This window comes from Osmerus eperlanus, chromosome 10 (assembly GCF_963692335.1).
Source record: "Osmerus eperlanus chromosome 10, fOsmEpe2.1, whole genome shotgun sequence".
NCBI classification, from domain to species: domain Eukaryota; kingdom Metazoa; phylum Chordata; class Actinopteri; order Osmeriformes; family Osmeridae; genus Osmerus; species Osmerus eperlanus.
The window spans coordinates 10251391-10267157 of record NC_085027.1 but is presented as its reverse complement, the minus strand read 5'-3'; the positions used below and the strand labels follow the sequence as shown (position 1 = coordinate 10267157).

At 39.3% G+C, this 15767-nt stretch overlaps 2 protein-coding genes across 2 annotated transcripts in view; both read right to left on the bottom strand.

Annotated features, from left to right (window-relative positions):
• The window catches only part of trip4 (thyroid hormone receptor interactor 4), a 39192-nt gene extending 37984 nt beyond the window's left edge, over positions 1–1208 (bottom strand). The window contains exons 1-3 of the mRNA XM_062471775.1: positions 1008–1208; positions 453–634; positions 38–168 (exon numbers count right to left, since the gene is read on the bottom strand). Coding sequence (XP_062327759.1) covers positions 38–168; positions 453–634; positions 1008–1174 — 480 coding nt within the window. The 5' untranslated portion in view covers positions 1175–1208. The remainder of the gene's footprint in view (positions 1–37; positions 169–452; positions 635–1007) is intronic.
• An 842-nt stretch (positions 1209–2050) lies between these two features.
• On the bottom strand, positions 2051–15558 carry LOC134028403 (neuronal acetylcholine receptor subunit alpha-7-like). Its single transcript, XM_062471926.1, has 10 exons — positions 15411–15558; positions 13699–13838; positions 13229–13273; positions 12413–12522; positions 11447–11526; positions 8977–9144; positions 8455–8649; positions 5388–5474; positions 4801–4910; positions 2051–4359 (listed from the first exon to the last, which is right to left on the bottom strand). Exons 1-10 carry the CDS (start codon positions 15460–15462, stop codon positions 3817–3819), a joined length of 1530 nt encoding a protein of 509 aa, XP_062327910.1. The 5' UTR covers positions 15463–15558; the 3' UTR covers positions 2051–3816.
• Between the last annotated feature and the right edge of the window lie 209 nt (positions 15559–15767).

The window sequence follows — 15767 nt, the reverse complement described above, 5'->3', positions numbered from 1 at the left end:
AGTGCATGGTGATGAGTGCACGGTGAGGAATACTAGCCTTCATTAAGTCAATAGGAGTTTTTACTGCTTCAGGTTCTATCTCCACTTGGCTTACTGCCATCACCTCCTGCTTGTTCCTGCCCTTGCGTTTGGATTTCTTTTGACAGTCTTTGGTCATATCTATACCATCTGGAGAAGAAAGAAAATGTTATTAAAGACTTGCCATATTGTGTATAAAGTCATCAAGCCCTCACAGTTATTAATTCACTTGTAGAATTAAGTAAAAATAAAAACTTTGTGTTACAATCATCTTCTTAACAATTAAGGTTGGCAGCATGAGGTTGTGTACACTGTGTTATGAGTGTTATGCATTAGGTTTGAAATCAAGTCCATACCAAAACATTCTTGGTACACAACAGAAATTATGAACAGCATGTCTGTTAAATGTACTATGTCGGGAGAAAGTATGTTACCTGCTCCTGTGACAGAGTCTTTGAGGAGGTACATCCCAGAGTTGTCTGGTGTCTGTCTCAGAATCTTCTGCCACCTGTCCAGCAGCTCGTCTATAAACTGTCTTTTCCTCCCGTCCGTCCCTTGGAGGAGGTCGCCAACATATTCAGCTATCTCATCTGCATTGTCTATGGATAGAATGTATCTAAGGACAAAAATGTATGTTGTCATACATGTAGGCTACATTGACTACCTCTGATGGCCGTATAGCCATCATTGGAGATCGCCCACGTAGTGATATAACATTAATACTTGGCTAACAGTAGGCTTGTAATTAATAAGTAGGCTGGTATGACAGCCATCATCGTAGCCAAGCTAGCTAAACGGAGACTATCTATGTACATATGTACCTCCACCGGCTATCTAGCATGCGTTGCAGGTTTTAATATAGCTGACTAGCTAAACTAGCTAGTAGCTGGTGAGACTTTTTGACAGCTAGCTAGTGTTAGGGTTAGTGTTAGGGTTCGCTAGTGAGCCAGCTGGCTTACACACCATTTTCAAACACACAGTTCACTTACTGGACAATGTCTTCACAAGCTTCCAATCCAAAGGTATGGTGTAATTGGTCCACACACCAACGAAGCAAGGCATCCGACATAATGGAATATAAACTAAATTTGACAAGGCAATAGGCAATAGTCGGAGTCAGGTAGGAGTACAGTAAGATCCGTGCACGTTGCAACATAAATGTCTTCCTGTCAAAAACATTGCTTCGGACACAAAGGTTCCCTGGTAACACAAAGGTAATCTGTCGTGAGAATAGTGTAAAAAATGAATTCTAAATCATCTATATCATTATAAATATATATTCTATAATCTGAAACACTATCAAAATGTATACTTAGATCAACTTAATCGATTCATAAGGTTTCATAGGCTGTCCAGGCTTAGGTTAATAAATAAATGTTTAGTCGCTAGATGGCAGTGTACTACGACATCGTGCGCTAAAGCTCTGAACCATTGTAAAATAATTGATTCTGGTGGCTGTCTTACAGCTTCTCGCAAAACAACCCTCATTTCATGAAACCTAATACCTTTGGTTATATTATATAAATACAATGACCATCCCACGGAAAAGAAGCAGGCCTTGACAAAAGCTAATTAAAAAAGATTTTGGGGTCCCGCCGAGGGGCCCAGCCAAAGGTCTCAAAGGTCAATGGGATGTTGCTCGGGAAACTTCAGGCCACACTTTAGGCACGTCCCTACGTGGAGGTATTGGATGTATGTATGGAGCATCGGAAAGAAGTTGCCTAGGGCCTATGGGGTTTTCTAAATGTCAATTATTATTTGCAAAAGGCTGTCATTTATGTGGCGGACAATTATGCTAACAACATAAGAAAAACAATAAATTGATCTAATTGCAGGTAATGAAAGCTGCACGAAATTATTGTTCTATAAATGAAGTATGGCTTTTTCTATTCACAGTGAACTTGTGAAATACTGTGTCGTTTTAGTACGTAGACTAGCCTACATCAAATGTGTCCTTCTTAGCAAATACAACTCTAGTGTAGCCTACAACTGCCATGTTATTTTGTTTTTTTAAAATCAGATAGACTACACATTTTTCACATCTAGAAAAATACATTTATTTGTGAGAGACCAAAAACACACAAGTGCTGGATTATAGAGTGAAAAAAACAAGCATTGAACAGTGACCAACAAGCATCAAACAGTGACAGAAATGTAATGTTGATAACTAGACAAAAGTCATATTGTCATCATTGTGCCTTCAATTAAAGAAAAAAGTTATTTTAACAAAGCATGAAAAAAAATGTGAACGTTGTTTTGTGACACTTGCTCCTGGTGTACATACACCTTCCAGCTGCAGCAAAACATAACATGACATATATGAAACAACAATAGCATTAGAGCTTGACGATTCAGTATATTAGGGTTTGATGGGGGAGCTCGACTCCTGCAGCTCTTAGTTTTACTGACATGCTGAGTTGAACAATCATGCCACATTGTTTTGTGAGTTGGGCCCATCCATCTCCCAAATGTCCTCCAATTCAACCCTGAACCGGAGTATGCTGATACATATTGTTCCTGTATATAAAGTTATATTTTTTTCCTTGTTAATATGGTGGCGAAACCTCAAAATACTGTACCATTAGTGTTCAATATATTCAAACAACAATCACAACACACTACAATACACAATTATTACTATCCCAGTTACTTTCTTGACACCACTTTACAATACATTATAGCATCATCTGGAGCTTAGTTTAGAATGGATGAAAAACCCCAATAAACTAATTTACTCAAGTACTTAATCTTAACCATAATCTTTGCCCAAGAACTTAATCTTGAACTTAATCCAATGCTAATATTGTAGGGGATTTGGGGGGGGGGGGATATTTAGATGCATTTTTCATTGCCATTTAACATTGGAATTTGAAATAATCCAGTAAGCAACATTGTCCAATATTGCCCCCCCCCTCCCCCCAGAGCAGACTGTATTTAATGTAGGCTATATAATGGACATTATTATGTCCTGAAGAACTCTATAAATTATGGCTATACATTTTATTCTGATGGCTTCATTATTAAAGGCATAGTTTATTTTAAGACAATTGCATACTTGGTTGGTTTAACTTTTTATCTTTTATTTTGTATATAATATATATTTTCTTTGCCAGCCTTTCAAGGGCTGTGAACTATGGGGGTCATATATATATATATATATATATATATATATATATATATATATATAACAATATAACATAGCCTATATTCATATATATAATATATGTGCAATAAAATAAAAAGTATATATAAATATATATTTAACTAAGACCTAGTACTGCCTGCTTTATTCAATAAGCCACAGACATAAGACTCACTGTCTGTAGGAGCGATCCATGTGAATGGAGCTCTGACATCAATCAAGGAAAAAGGAAAGATATTATATGGACAACATATTTTTACTGTCAATAGCAGGTAACATTTTTTGAGTAAGTAGCCTACTTCAAAACGTAAACTCAAGGTAATGGTTTTTGAGTGATATTGCCTTTGTGTGGGGGTTTTTGTGTGACAAGAAAGGCTTTAAGTAGGCCTACTACAATGGTCTCACTATCAAACCTACTTAAAATTATAGAGGTCTAATCGAGAGTTTCTGCGATTGACTATTCAGCAATAGATGCCTTCGAAACACAACAGTGCTCCACGACATGGCTCACGCTGCTATTGCTGTAATAACCAAATGTTAAAATTCAAAAAAATATGGTGGGAGAAGTGGCTGTCTGAAGTTAAAGCTTAGGTAGCCATTGGTTTCGACAAAAGACGTGCAGTGTGTTTCTGACTTATGGTTAATGTTTTGTGTCCTCATGTGAAGAAGTCTTTAGAGATGGCTTCCACAAAGTTAGGCGCAGACATGAGGATGCCGATCGTACAGAGGGTCGTGAAAAGTGAGAAGGCGATGAGGCAGAGCCTGTCAATAACGGATGCCGCAAACTTCCACTCGTTACACACTGACTCCTCCTCATCTTGGTCACGAAAGCGCTTGGCTATATAGCGCACCTCGTCCAGGATCTTGGCCAGCTCGGGCTCCACATTGCTAACCGAAGAGGCTGGCCCTGTGGGTAGGAGAACTTCGTCTTCCCCCGACCTGCCTAGTAGGCGTCCACAAAGTACGCCTGAGTCAGGGGAGGTGGCGGCGGTGGAGTATGGCATGCTCTCAAGGCCTCGGAAGCCAATATAGAGCATGTTGCCATTAGTAGACTGGGGAGGCGATGTGCTGCCATTCAGGTCCACACTAGTGAGGCTACCTCGGGGACGCTTGTTATGGCATGCTGGGCGTACCCGCTCCTCACCAGGGCGCTTCATGCGCAGAAACCAAGCACACCAGTTCAGCAAGATGACTCGTGTCTTTGCATGTGGAGAATAAGAGGATTATACAGGTTATGAGTGTCAACACATTTAGTATGTTCATTCATGATACAAAACAAAAAATTACAGCAAGGCAACATTAGTGCCTGAGCTTTTCTGAACATTTTCTTTTACTCGCATTTACCAGATTTATTTAATTGTAAAGCTTTTAACATGAACACTTCAAGTCAACCATTGAACATGGCTGATCTATTGTACAAAACCCAAATAACAGATAATAGTGTACTATTAGTGTACCCTACAAAGCCTTTTAGAAGGCCTAGGCCTACTTCGTAAATTGATATTCAATATATGTAATTATATATACAAATAACAACTGCATTGGCAGCAGGCCAACTTTAAATAGGGAACATTAGAAATAGGATTGACTAAAATATTTTTATTATGTAAGGGATTTCTCAGAAGAGGTATTGCACTCACCCACTTGGGCATCTTGCAACCATCTGGATCATGGTGATGGTATTGCAAAACCAGAACTGTTGCTATTACTGAAAGACCCACAATCACCATGGTGGTTGCAAAGTACTGTGCTGTAATATACATAAATGCGTAATGAAAAAGGAATGGAACAGGTAAGGAGAAGATTAATAAAAAATGGTAAGGAAAAGGTTGAAGATAGAAGGAGGAAGGGGGAGTTGAGTGAAAGAAAGAAGATAAAGCAAGAAAGCATGATTAGAATGATGGTTAGATCTGAGTAAAAAGTACAAGGCTCTAAATCAGATTGAAATAAAAAGAGATATTGTATGGGTTGCATGACAGGGCAGCCTACATTGGGGGGACACATCCCCCCCAATATTCAAATCTGGTCAAAATCTGGTCAAAATGTCCCCCCCAATATATTGATATAAAAATATAAATGTGCTACGCTACGACAGGCACCACGCACCCTATCCGAAATGATCATAAACAATTTAATTTGTCAATGTTGACTCCATGACTACGGCCTTGGTTCAAGCACACCGTGTAACTCAAGTGTGTCTTACATCGACTTCCCCACAGCGGCTTACCTATTAGAGGCACAGAGTCAGAGGTTGCCGGCATGATTTCCGCCACCAGCAACATGAAGACAGTCAGTGAAAGCAGAACTGTGATTCCTGGAACAAGACAATTGAGTTAGCATTTTCCTAAAGTATTGTCGCTAGCACTTCTCTCTGGGGACTTTCTCACCAGAAGTCTAATATAGGTTGTGAAGCTCCTTATCATAGAGTCAATAAGTCCTGTGATCGCGGGGTGATTTAATAAAAATGGGTGTTATTCAATATCCACATTTTGTTTACGATGCATATTCTAAATTATGGATATTTAATATTTGAAGAAGCTGCAACCGTCTGTGTTTGCTTCCGTCAGATTGGAGTTCAGGGTCCTGGTTCCTTTAACATGCTGAACATAATTACTTTCCAATATGGATCTTGCATTCATTTCTCATTCCATTTTCATTTCACATATCATAGTCAGATGAAAAATGTAAAACTAGTCAAAACGCACATAATTGTTAAAACATTAGTGACAATGACAATTTATAATTTACCTGGGTTAAATCAGTCAGGAATTAAATACAAAACAGTCTTTTCTACAAGTTCTCTCTCAGGTTCAGCATTGTATTTTATTTGTTTTGTTTTGAAATATATAGCCTATGTTGCATTGTCACCTTTCATTTTACTGCCAGTAATATAACTATTATATTCTGGTCTATGCTAATTAGGATGGTCTTCAGAGTGATGGATGCTTCTCTTTTAGGGTTAAAACATTAATGACTAGGTGTTGGTGACACAAGGGATACTAAAAGGCACATGCCTGAAGGCAGAGAGGCTTCGAGAGGTTACCACCACATCAAACGTTGGTGGGCAGATTCGGAAGGTTTAGGGTCTCTCTCCCAGTTGGGTTTGACTAATGAGCTTGCTGTATTGCTAAAATAGTGATATTCAGCATAAGACCAGGGAAAGGAGATCTTCAAGTAAGTATGTGTCAAGTTTTTTTAGAGAACACCGTTACACCTTGAAAAACACAAAGACATCTACCTCTCCATTGCCATGACAACAACTATGTCTTCTTCATAGCTAATAGGACCTCTGAGAGCCTCAGGGGTTGTCAGCAGAAGTCTCAAACCTCAGAACAATTTCTTGACTGACACCACAAATGATGTATCAAATGGTCAACAGGTATTTTTAACAATTGTTTAATAAAAGTTACATTGTTATCCATTACCACTGAACATTTTAAAGTTAAAGGGAGATATATGGTTAAATAACCATATCATGGACAAATATACATTAAAAATAGCACCTGTCATTACCTGAGTGCAACTCATGATTTAAGCATACTGTTGTCCATCTTCCAAAATGTTGGCAGGCATTGGGTCTATCAATCTATGTGTGTGTGGATGTGTGTTAATATCTGGCACATGCTCAATATACTTTTTTTTAATGCAAAAATATTTGTGGTACTGTACTCTGTCCCAACACTTAAATTGTAGCACCTATGAATGTCTTTGCACAATATTTCCTTTTATGCATGGATGAGTCCTGGACGACAGTGTGATGATTGTAATGTAGAGTTGTTATTGTCTTTGATTCTCATGAGAGGTTAATATTCCATAATTAAAATGTGCTGAGCAAATGTATTTATATTTGAACGTTATAATTTAAAGTCTTTAGTCAGAAAGCTTGCTACTTCAATTTTTGTTGCTTGCCGATATTTGTAATCATTCAGACATAACAGGAAGTCATACAGTACAGTATGTTTCCCTTGATTTTAAGTTTGATAAAATGTCAAACATGATTACGTCTTGCCCTCCGCTCCCTGCTGATTTGATTAAAGAGGCCTGACTGAGTCTAGAAACCAAAACAGCTGAACCACACACACACATCTGGCTCTTAAGTACTGCTTTGTTAATTAAGGAAACTGGCAGCATTGCAGGCCCCTAATCTTACGAAGGAGATGTGTCGTCATAAATCCCCACCCTTGCGTGTGCTCTGTTCACCCAAGAAGAATTTCCACAATTTATACAGTTTGAAGTCAGCAGAGGCTTTCCGCCAGAGAGTAGAACTTGTAATAAGACTCTCAATACTCCTCACTGGGTACTGGATGGTAAGTCATTCTCCAGCTGTACATAAACTGAAGACCTGACTTAACAGAAGCGCACATAAATTCACTAGACATAAAACTGCAGAATGTGCTTTTTAAGGCGAAAGTAGAGCAGTAGGTATAATTAAAAAATATGAATAAGACAGGCATCTCTGAGGATTTCACTGCAGGCTTCATGGAGGAATAGGATCAATGGATATTTGAAAATGTTTAAAGATAATGACTAATATCATAATATTATCCTCTTTTTGATGTACAATGTTGCCACCCAAACCACTTTTAACTGACTGACTGACAGACAGACTGTCTGATTGGTAGCTGTTATTGTGTGAATAAAGTTTTAAAAAATTACACTAACACCAATGCAATAATAGGAAACATTAGTGAAATGTAAAAGATTGTGCTTATTGGTGTTCACAAGTGCATGCCAGGAAAGGACAAAAACAGGGTTTGGAAGAAAGAAGATAAGAATGACAGCAGTAGTCTTCTATATCTAATGGATTCCATTGCCTGTTTCTCTTCATGGCCTCAAAAAATGTTTAACATTGCATTATGTGTATCCTTTGCACATACTGTTTGATAACAAACAGGGTTTAGATTTACATCTCTCCTTTTATCGATCCTCAGTCTTGTCTCAGATCCACGGAAATAGCGCCTAGCATGGGCGCTATTTCCACAGAATTACAAGAGATGTCACAGCTGAGAATAAAGGAATCTCTTAATTTCATAAACTGGGCTGTATATCAATTATTATATTCATATTTTTTTCTTTTTGTTTGAACCACTGTTGAGAATTCTTCTGATTTCCACTAAGACCCCCAGGTAAAATTGTATACAATAAAAAAAAATGTAAACCTCTTTAAATCTTTGAGTGGAAAAGCATTCAGGACGGACACAGTTGTTCAGGTTTTGCATTTCACAAAACAACTCGAGCTTAAGACCGCCTTAAGAACAGCAAGTAAGAAACAAACAAACAAAAAACCTCCTCACCCAGGGAGATCTTCTCTCCAGAGTCTGCTGGCAGCAGGAAGACCAGCAGGGCCAGGGTGGAGATGAGGACACAGGGGATGAGCAGATTCAGGCCATAGTAGAGTGTTCGTCTGCGCATCACCACCGTGAAGGTCACGTCAGGGTAGGGCTCCTGACAGCAGTCGTAGAAACGTTCATTTCTCCGTCCAGGGACCTCTGCATCAAACCCACACCATATGGATATGATTTGTTAATGGTTGGAGGTTAAACTGTTTTTTCCTAATGTGGAAAAGGGAGAGGTCTGTGAGGTACTTCATGCACAACTACACTTCTGAGGTGTAAGTCAGCTCCTCTCTCCTCTTGTGGCCCTGGCAGTCTAAATTTAACTCTTGACTCCTAAAAGCATGCGTCTTGTGGTCATTAAATCCAAGACAGCTGCTGTACAAACTAAACAAGTTGAAGAAAACTGGTTTTCTAGGATTCACTTAATGGAATACTTAAAAGCACTGTATTTTAGAGAACCCCCTGCCATACAGCTCTTACCCACAAGGTCCCATTCTCCATTAGCAATGTAGCCGGTTATATCTGCCTCGACCATCTGTAGGTCAAGGGACCAACCCCCATAGGTCCAGGAGCCAAATTTAAGGTCGCAGCTCTGAACATCAAAGGGGAACCAGCGCACGTCGATGTAGCAGGTGCTCTTGAAGATGCCTTGGTGTGTGAAAAATGAAAGAGAAGTGTGGATAATAGTCTCATTAGTCAACAAGGAACACTGTGACAGAGTCATGAATTAAGAGTGTGAGAGAGAGAAGGAAGAGACCAAAAGATACTATACGAGAAAACTAACAGAGATACTATGGGGTTGGAAAAGAGTTAGATTTGTTTTTTGTATTGTAAGTAATAGAGGAACTGTACTGTAGCTTTAGAAAAGGTGAGAGAAGAGTGAAAGAAAAAGTGGTGGGGGCTGTTATGAATACATGACACGCATGAGGAAGTTGGAAAACTCAATTGTCAACTCAAATAAGTATATGAGGTAATATTCTAGACACAACAGTAAAGTCTAATCACACACCCAGGCTGTGTTTTCCTTCAGGAGGAAGACAAGACAGCCACAGAAATAACCCAATTATTTTAAAGAAAAAATATGAGCAGGCGGTAGTAAACAAGCAGACTCCCTCACGGGGGACAAAAGCAATAAAAGAAGAGGCAGAAGGAAATTAATCGTGAAAGACAGAGAGAAGGGAGATGGATGGAGGAAAAGACAGCCCTGTCACTTTAAAGACAAATGTCTGAAAATGTAATTTGGTTCCCCAACACTGATATTTCAATGGAAGGCTTCAACCTGTCACCTCCTTTACCCCACCCAACTGCTCTGGCCTTGCTTGATGACTTAGCAGCAAAGTACTGACAAGAGTTTCGTGGCACAACGGTTTGTAGGATTCAAAGCAAATTCATTTTGAAAAGTTAGGAAGCAATTTGTTCACAGGGCCACTATAAATCCTGAGGAAACCCTGTGATGGAGCTTATTTACACCTGTATTGATTATGATGCTGAGCTAAAGCAGCCCGGCAAAGTATTGCTGCTGAGTCAGGAGAAAAGGGAGAGTGGACTTGGTCAAGAAACAAAGTAGGTAACGCCTGTGATGATGAAGGGGGAGATCATTCTTCTTTGGCTAATTGTGTGTCTGTGGTTGTGTATGTTTGGACTGATCAAAGACAAGTGTTATGAACATTGTGAGCCCTTGTTGAATGACAGGACTGGGTCAGTGGAAGATAGGTTCACAAAAATGTGCACAGCAATAAACACTGATGCGGTCAATCCGACTATAGTGCTTTTCTGCAAAACCAATTCAAATTAATTAAACTAATTGAGCAGCAAACATCGAATTCAGATTCCACATTTCTCACAATACCTTTAAAACACACTGGCAAAGAGACCACACAAGGACTCTAACACTGACAAAGATTTCTTACAGTAAGATTTGCACTATTCTCTAGGAATTGTTCAGTATTTCAAGGTGTAAATATACAGTTCACACAGTATATATATTTTAAAATTGGAGCTTTCAGAAAAGGATATCAAAGCCCGAATTTGGTTATGTATTCTGGATGTCAACAGTATTTAAAACAGAATATTGAATAGAAGGGCTCAAACACTATTCTCTCCCTCTTCAGCTACAGCATCTGTCACCCTTTCATGGCCCAGCTAAAACGGAATGACTGACTGTAGTATAGGCTTGTAGTATAGGCTTGTAGGGAGTCAGGTGGCTGAACGGTTAGGGAATCGGGCTAGTAATCAAGGGTTGCCAGTTCGATTCCCGGCTTTGCCAAATGACATTGTGTCCTTGGGCAAGGCACTTCACCCTACTTGCCTCGGGGGAATGTCCCTGTACTTACTGTTAGTCGCTCTGGATAAGAGCATCTGCTAAATGACTAAATGTAAAATGTGGTGTTCCGTCTCCCTATCTGTGTGTTCTGGTCCTGGTTATGTGTCTCTCTCCTGGCTCCCTGCACAGTAGTGTCACGTTTCCAACTACCCAGCGGTTGTCCATGTGTGATTACCCTCCCCTGTATATATGTTTGCTCCCTTTGTCAGTCCTTGTCGGTCATTGTGTTGATGTTACGTAAGTGAGTATCCCTGCCTTGCTCTTGTTTTGTTTGATGAAGTTCTTGTTACCTGCCGTTGTCTCCTTGCTTTTGGGTCCACCCCCTGCACTCACCTGTGACAGGTACACCCATTCAATGATATATGTACACAATAGTATTCTTTGTTGAGAATTAATCATCTCTTGCTGTACCCTAGAAACTATTTGTACTTATTTACTACATTTTACATAAGTCACTCTGTATTCTTCCCACTTCACCATTTGACCAACAAGCACTAAGCTGTGATGGACCAATGATTCTAGGCCTGTACTTAAATAAAGTTATTTCCCAATCATATATCGTCATTACAATCACTGCTGGACAATATAGAGATCTAAATATGGGGGAAAACAACCGATTGATCTCACCCGGAGGTAAATAGGAGCAGGTTCCAGAGGAGTTGACCAGAATGTTGGTGTGAAAGGTAGCATCAAACCTCTCGTCAGCACTGTGGAAACAACAGACTCTTAATTTAACCTTCTGAAACACACTAGTAATAACATTGTCGCAACAAACACCATAAAGCAATGAAACACTGTAGAGCAGCGGGTGCTCATAGAAGTAAAAAATACACAGGGAAATGTACCCTCTCTGAAACAGTAAGTGTATTTCTGTACAGTGGCACACGTAGGGTACCTCATGAGTAAGTGGTTTCTCTAGTGCAGTAAAGGGTAATTATCTTGGAATGCCTGACTCTTCAGCCATCCACAATTGAGTCCTCTAAATTAACTCCCTGGAGTTTCGATTGAAACAGAGCAAGGTGAGCTGAAGTTCAAAGAGTTGCCGTTCCGACAAAAAAAAAGCAGCTCATGCACCGAGGTGCAATCACATCTAAATCAACGACATTGGAGAATATAACAGCGATGAATGAGGCTTGAAGCTGTGTTTTCTTTCGTTAAAGTGTAAACATTTTGACATTCCCCCTTTATATTAATTTACATTTTCCTCTGCTTAATTTGCTTGCAAATCAGCATTGCATGGAGATAATGTGTTGTATTCTTTTCCATGGTGTCCAATTTGAATTTGATGTTGTATGTGCTTGTGTTGATTTGTTTACTTTACAATCTAGAACAAGTTCTGTAGCACAGAAATTGAATCATCAATTTAAAAGTAGTGCACAAGCTAGAATAGGACTGGCATGGAAGAACCCATTTTTAAAAATCTTATTCTAGCCAATGGCCACAGAAAACAAGTCTGTTGGTTATAAAAGATGCATTTGTCAACACAGAAGATTCTGTACATAAGCTGTTTTAGTTCATATTCTGTGTGAATAGTTACTACGGAAAAGAATCCCCCATTTTAGAGCAGAAAAGAAATGCAATTCCATGCTTCACCTGTTGTACAGGAGGATATCAGGCTTCCAGATGAGGGTATCAGGAAATCTCACATTGGTAACACCTGCGTATTCTGAAGTGTTCCACTGTAGGTAATAATCATTCCAGTACTGGGGAGACAGACATAATGCATGTTTAATTCTACATGCATTTGTACATACAGACAAGCAAACACAGGCAAAATATTCCCCCGTAATACTGAATATTTTGATAAATTAGGTAACTGATTGCGAAGAGACAGCCATCCACTTTTAAGTGAAAAAAAGAAATGTTCATAGGAAAGCTCACATCATTGACATTCTAGCCACATCACAAACTGAAGCAGCTGTCTACTTGCATAGAGAGGATCTATCAACATTTCCCTTGGCACTGAAACAGATTAAACTCTTTTTGTAAATGGTAATGTTTTGTACAATTCATTTGTCTTTCTTTATCCCCACCGACATCATTCCAGCTAGTCTGAAGTATTTTTATACTGACGTCAAATCCACATATTGAAGTTGATGTAATATCCGAAGGGACTGTTGGAGTCTTTCCAATCCTAAAGTTGATTTAAAAGCACCAAAACAGTGTTATACAGTTTGCTGACATGATTGAGTCATGCACTGGACATACAGCCTTGAAACGATGATCTACTTCTAACTTTAGCTTAGTGGGAGAGCTTGTGTACCTGGTGGACAGGAAAGTGGGCACAATACATACTGAATGTGGGAAGAAAGTTGTGGTCTCCTGTTTTCTCTATTCACATATTGGATTAAAGTTGGTCAACCACTGCAGACCATCAGGGAAATATAATGCTATGTTAAATTGGCTTACCAGCTGTAGCCATATGTTGGTTGTAAGCACTTGGTTCTTCTCATCCTAAAGCATCAAGACACATGTTAACATCATCTTGTGATAACAAAACATTGCAATCAAGAGTCTCATGGTAGGGTCAGAATGGCTGCCTGTATTTGGACACCAGACCTTCATAGAGTATTTTTTTTATCTCTGCAACTTATTGTGCTACAGTACTTGTCTTCTCAAACAGTAATGATTTTTTTTTGCTTGCTTAATCCCAAAATATCTATCCCTTTTCAAATATCCCTTGAAATCGAATACTGTGACTTGCTGAATATTCAATGCTTTAAATCACAGTCCTCTAACATTGAGCCGTGAGTCTGCCAACAGCACATGTTGGTAAGCTGGAGTTGATCAGCATTTTCCGACCACTGTTTACTGAGGGCAATCAGCTGACAGCAGGTGAGTTACAGTACTAGGCATGTTGCAGACCAGTCGTAGCTCACCACATCCATGATCTGCATCAGACTGAAGCTGAAGTAGACTGTGAGGGAGTGGGTGTCATTGAAGACGGGCCTCTCCAGAGGGTTATAGTTGACCATCAGATCTCTGTAGAGTCTCCGCTGAGAGTCCCCTTGTAGGGACACTATAAACATTAACATACAAAGAGACAGCTCTGATGAGGGAAATATGAGGATTCTGTATGTTGTCAAAGTAAATTTGTGATCTTTTGTCACCCTTTTAGAGCATACTCCTTGGATACAATTTTACCCCACTGATAATAAATTGGGCATTTGTGCCAACTGCTTTACTTTACTAATGGCTGTAGCACAATTACTCTGAAGACACCCATGGGAACGCACTTAGCTCCATTAATTTGGCAAGGGCAGCCAGAAAGAGCTAGACTGGACTGTTTAGAAATAGTTTCCATCTCCTTTACAAAGCGTTTTTGGTTCTCTGTGTCTCTCATCAGATATGTGTTTCACAGACAAGGGACTGTAACTGAAAGATCAGATAGCTTAAAAGCTCGCCTTTGTTCCTGTGGACTAAAAATCATCTTTGGATCTTTCCCAAGCCATCCACTCACTCTCCAGCACTCACCCCCAACCCTCGGACCAATAATCAAATTTCAGTATTGCCTTCAGCAATATGACATCAATGTTCTATTGTGCAAAATATCTAATTCATCGAGCTGAGCGCATTACTGGCAAGGAGATACAAAAAAGATTTCTGGCGTCTTGCCAATATGAGAGAGAAGTAGCAAGGCACCACAATAAAAGGCACAGCATTACCAGTAACTCAATCAGATTCACTGGTCATACGAATGTTAACTAGATGGACAAAGCTCACAGCAGTCCAATACCAAGTCTTTCTCTCTTTCTTTGTCTTTCAATTTTTCTTTATCTCAGGCCCAATGTCTAACTGAAACAAAACAGAGAAGAATAGTGGTTTTGACGGACAACAGAAGGAAACATCCGTGTTTAAGCTCACACTGTCAACATAAATTCTGACATAAGGATTTGACAGTGTCAAAAACAAAAGCAAGAGACAGTTCAATAACCAGTGGGACACTGGCTTGAACACATGACATTTTGGCATTGCAATTATGTTAACACAGTGTATAGAAATTACCAGGTAAACTGTAGAGTTTTTATAGTCTTGTATGTGATGAAATATGCATTGCCAGGTACAGTGTACAGATTTTAGTGGCCACTTAATTGAACATTTAGCCATCTTGGACATGCAGATATTTTTCGCATGCAGAATTGCGTGTTGTTGATGTTTAACAAGCATGAAAGATGCAACTTACATTTTCTAAAGATGACAGCTACAGGACAGGCTTAAAACTCACAAACGTTTACTGTACATGCATTAAGTAAGCCTTCTCATTATTGATTCAGTGAAACCTTTCAAGGAAGAGTGAATTAAAACAGATCGTCACTTCAAATTCTTGTTGTGGGTCAAATCAAGACTCCTTCTCCGACTGTCATGGTTTTCTTCTCGATTCCATTGATAGGTTCCATTACAGAACAAGGTAATTGAATTTCTAGTAACTTTAATTAGAAGCTCACATAGCCTACTAACATGCCAATGAAGGTATTTCCAATTACATAATTGATATGACGAAGACGCTGATATTAGACATGCTCACATGAATAGAGCGCGAAATAGCCTAGTCATGTTCTTAAAACTAAATTAAAAACATACCCTTACTCACCCTTCAAGAGACATGCGATGGCTGCAATGTATAGCAGCGTATTCCAACCCATTTTAAGGTAGAGTTTCAGTAGTACTAGAGTAGCAGAATAGATATTTCAAGCATTTGAAGTGTTTAACATCGACTATATTTGCCAGCCCCCTGACACATAAGAGACCTCCAAACGGTATAGGATGAGAAGAGGGACGAAGGAGTAAACGATATCAGTTGTCCCACGCCCCCTACTAAATATCCTGTAAGACAATAAAAATAGTTATATCTTTGTGATTTGCAGCCACATCGTGCACTTGCCGATGACATACTGGCGTCTTAGGGAAGATTCACTGTCACCCTACCGCGCGGTGACTGTAGTTAATG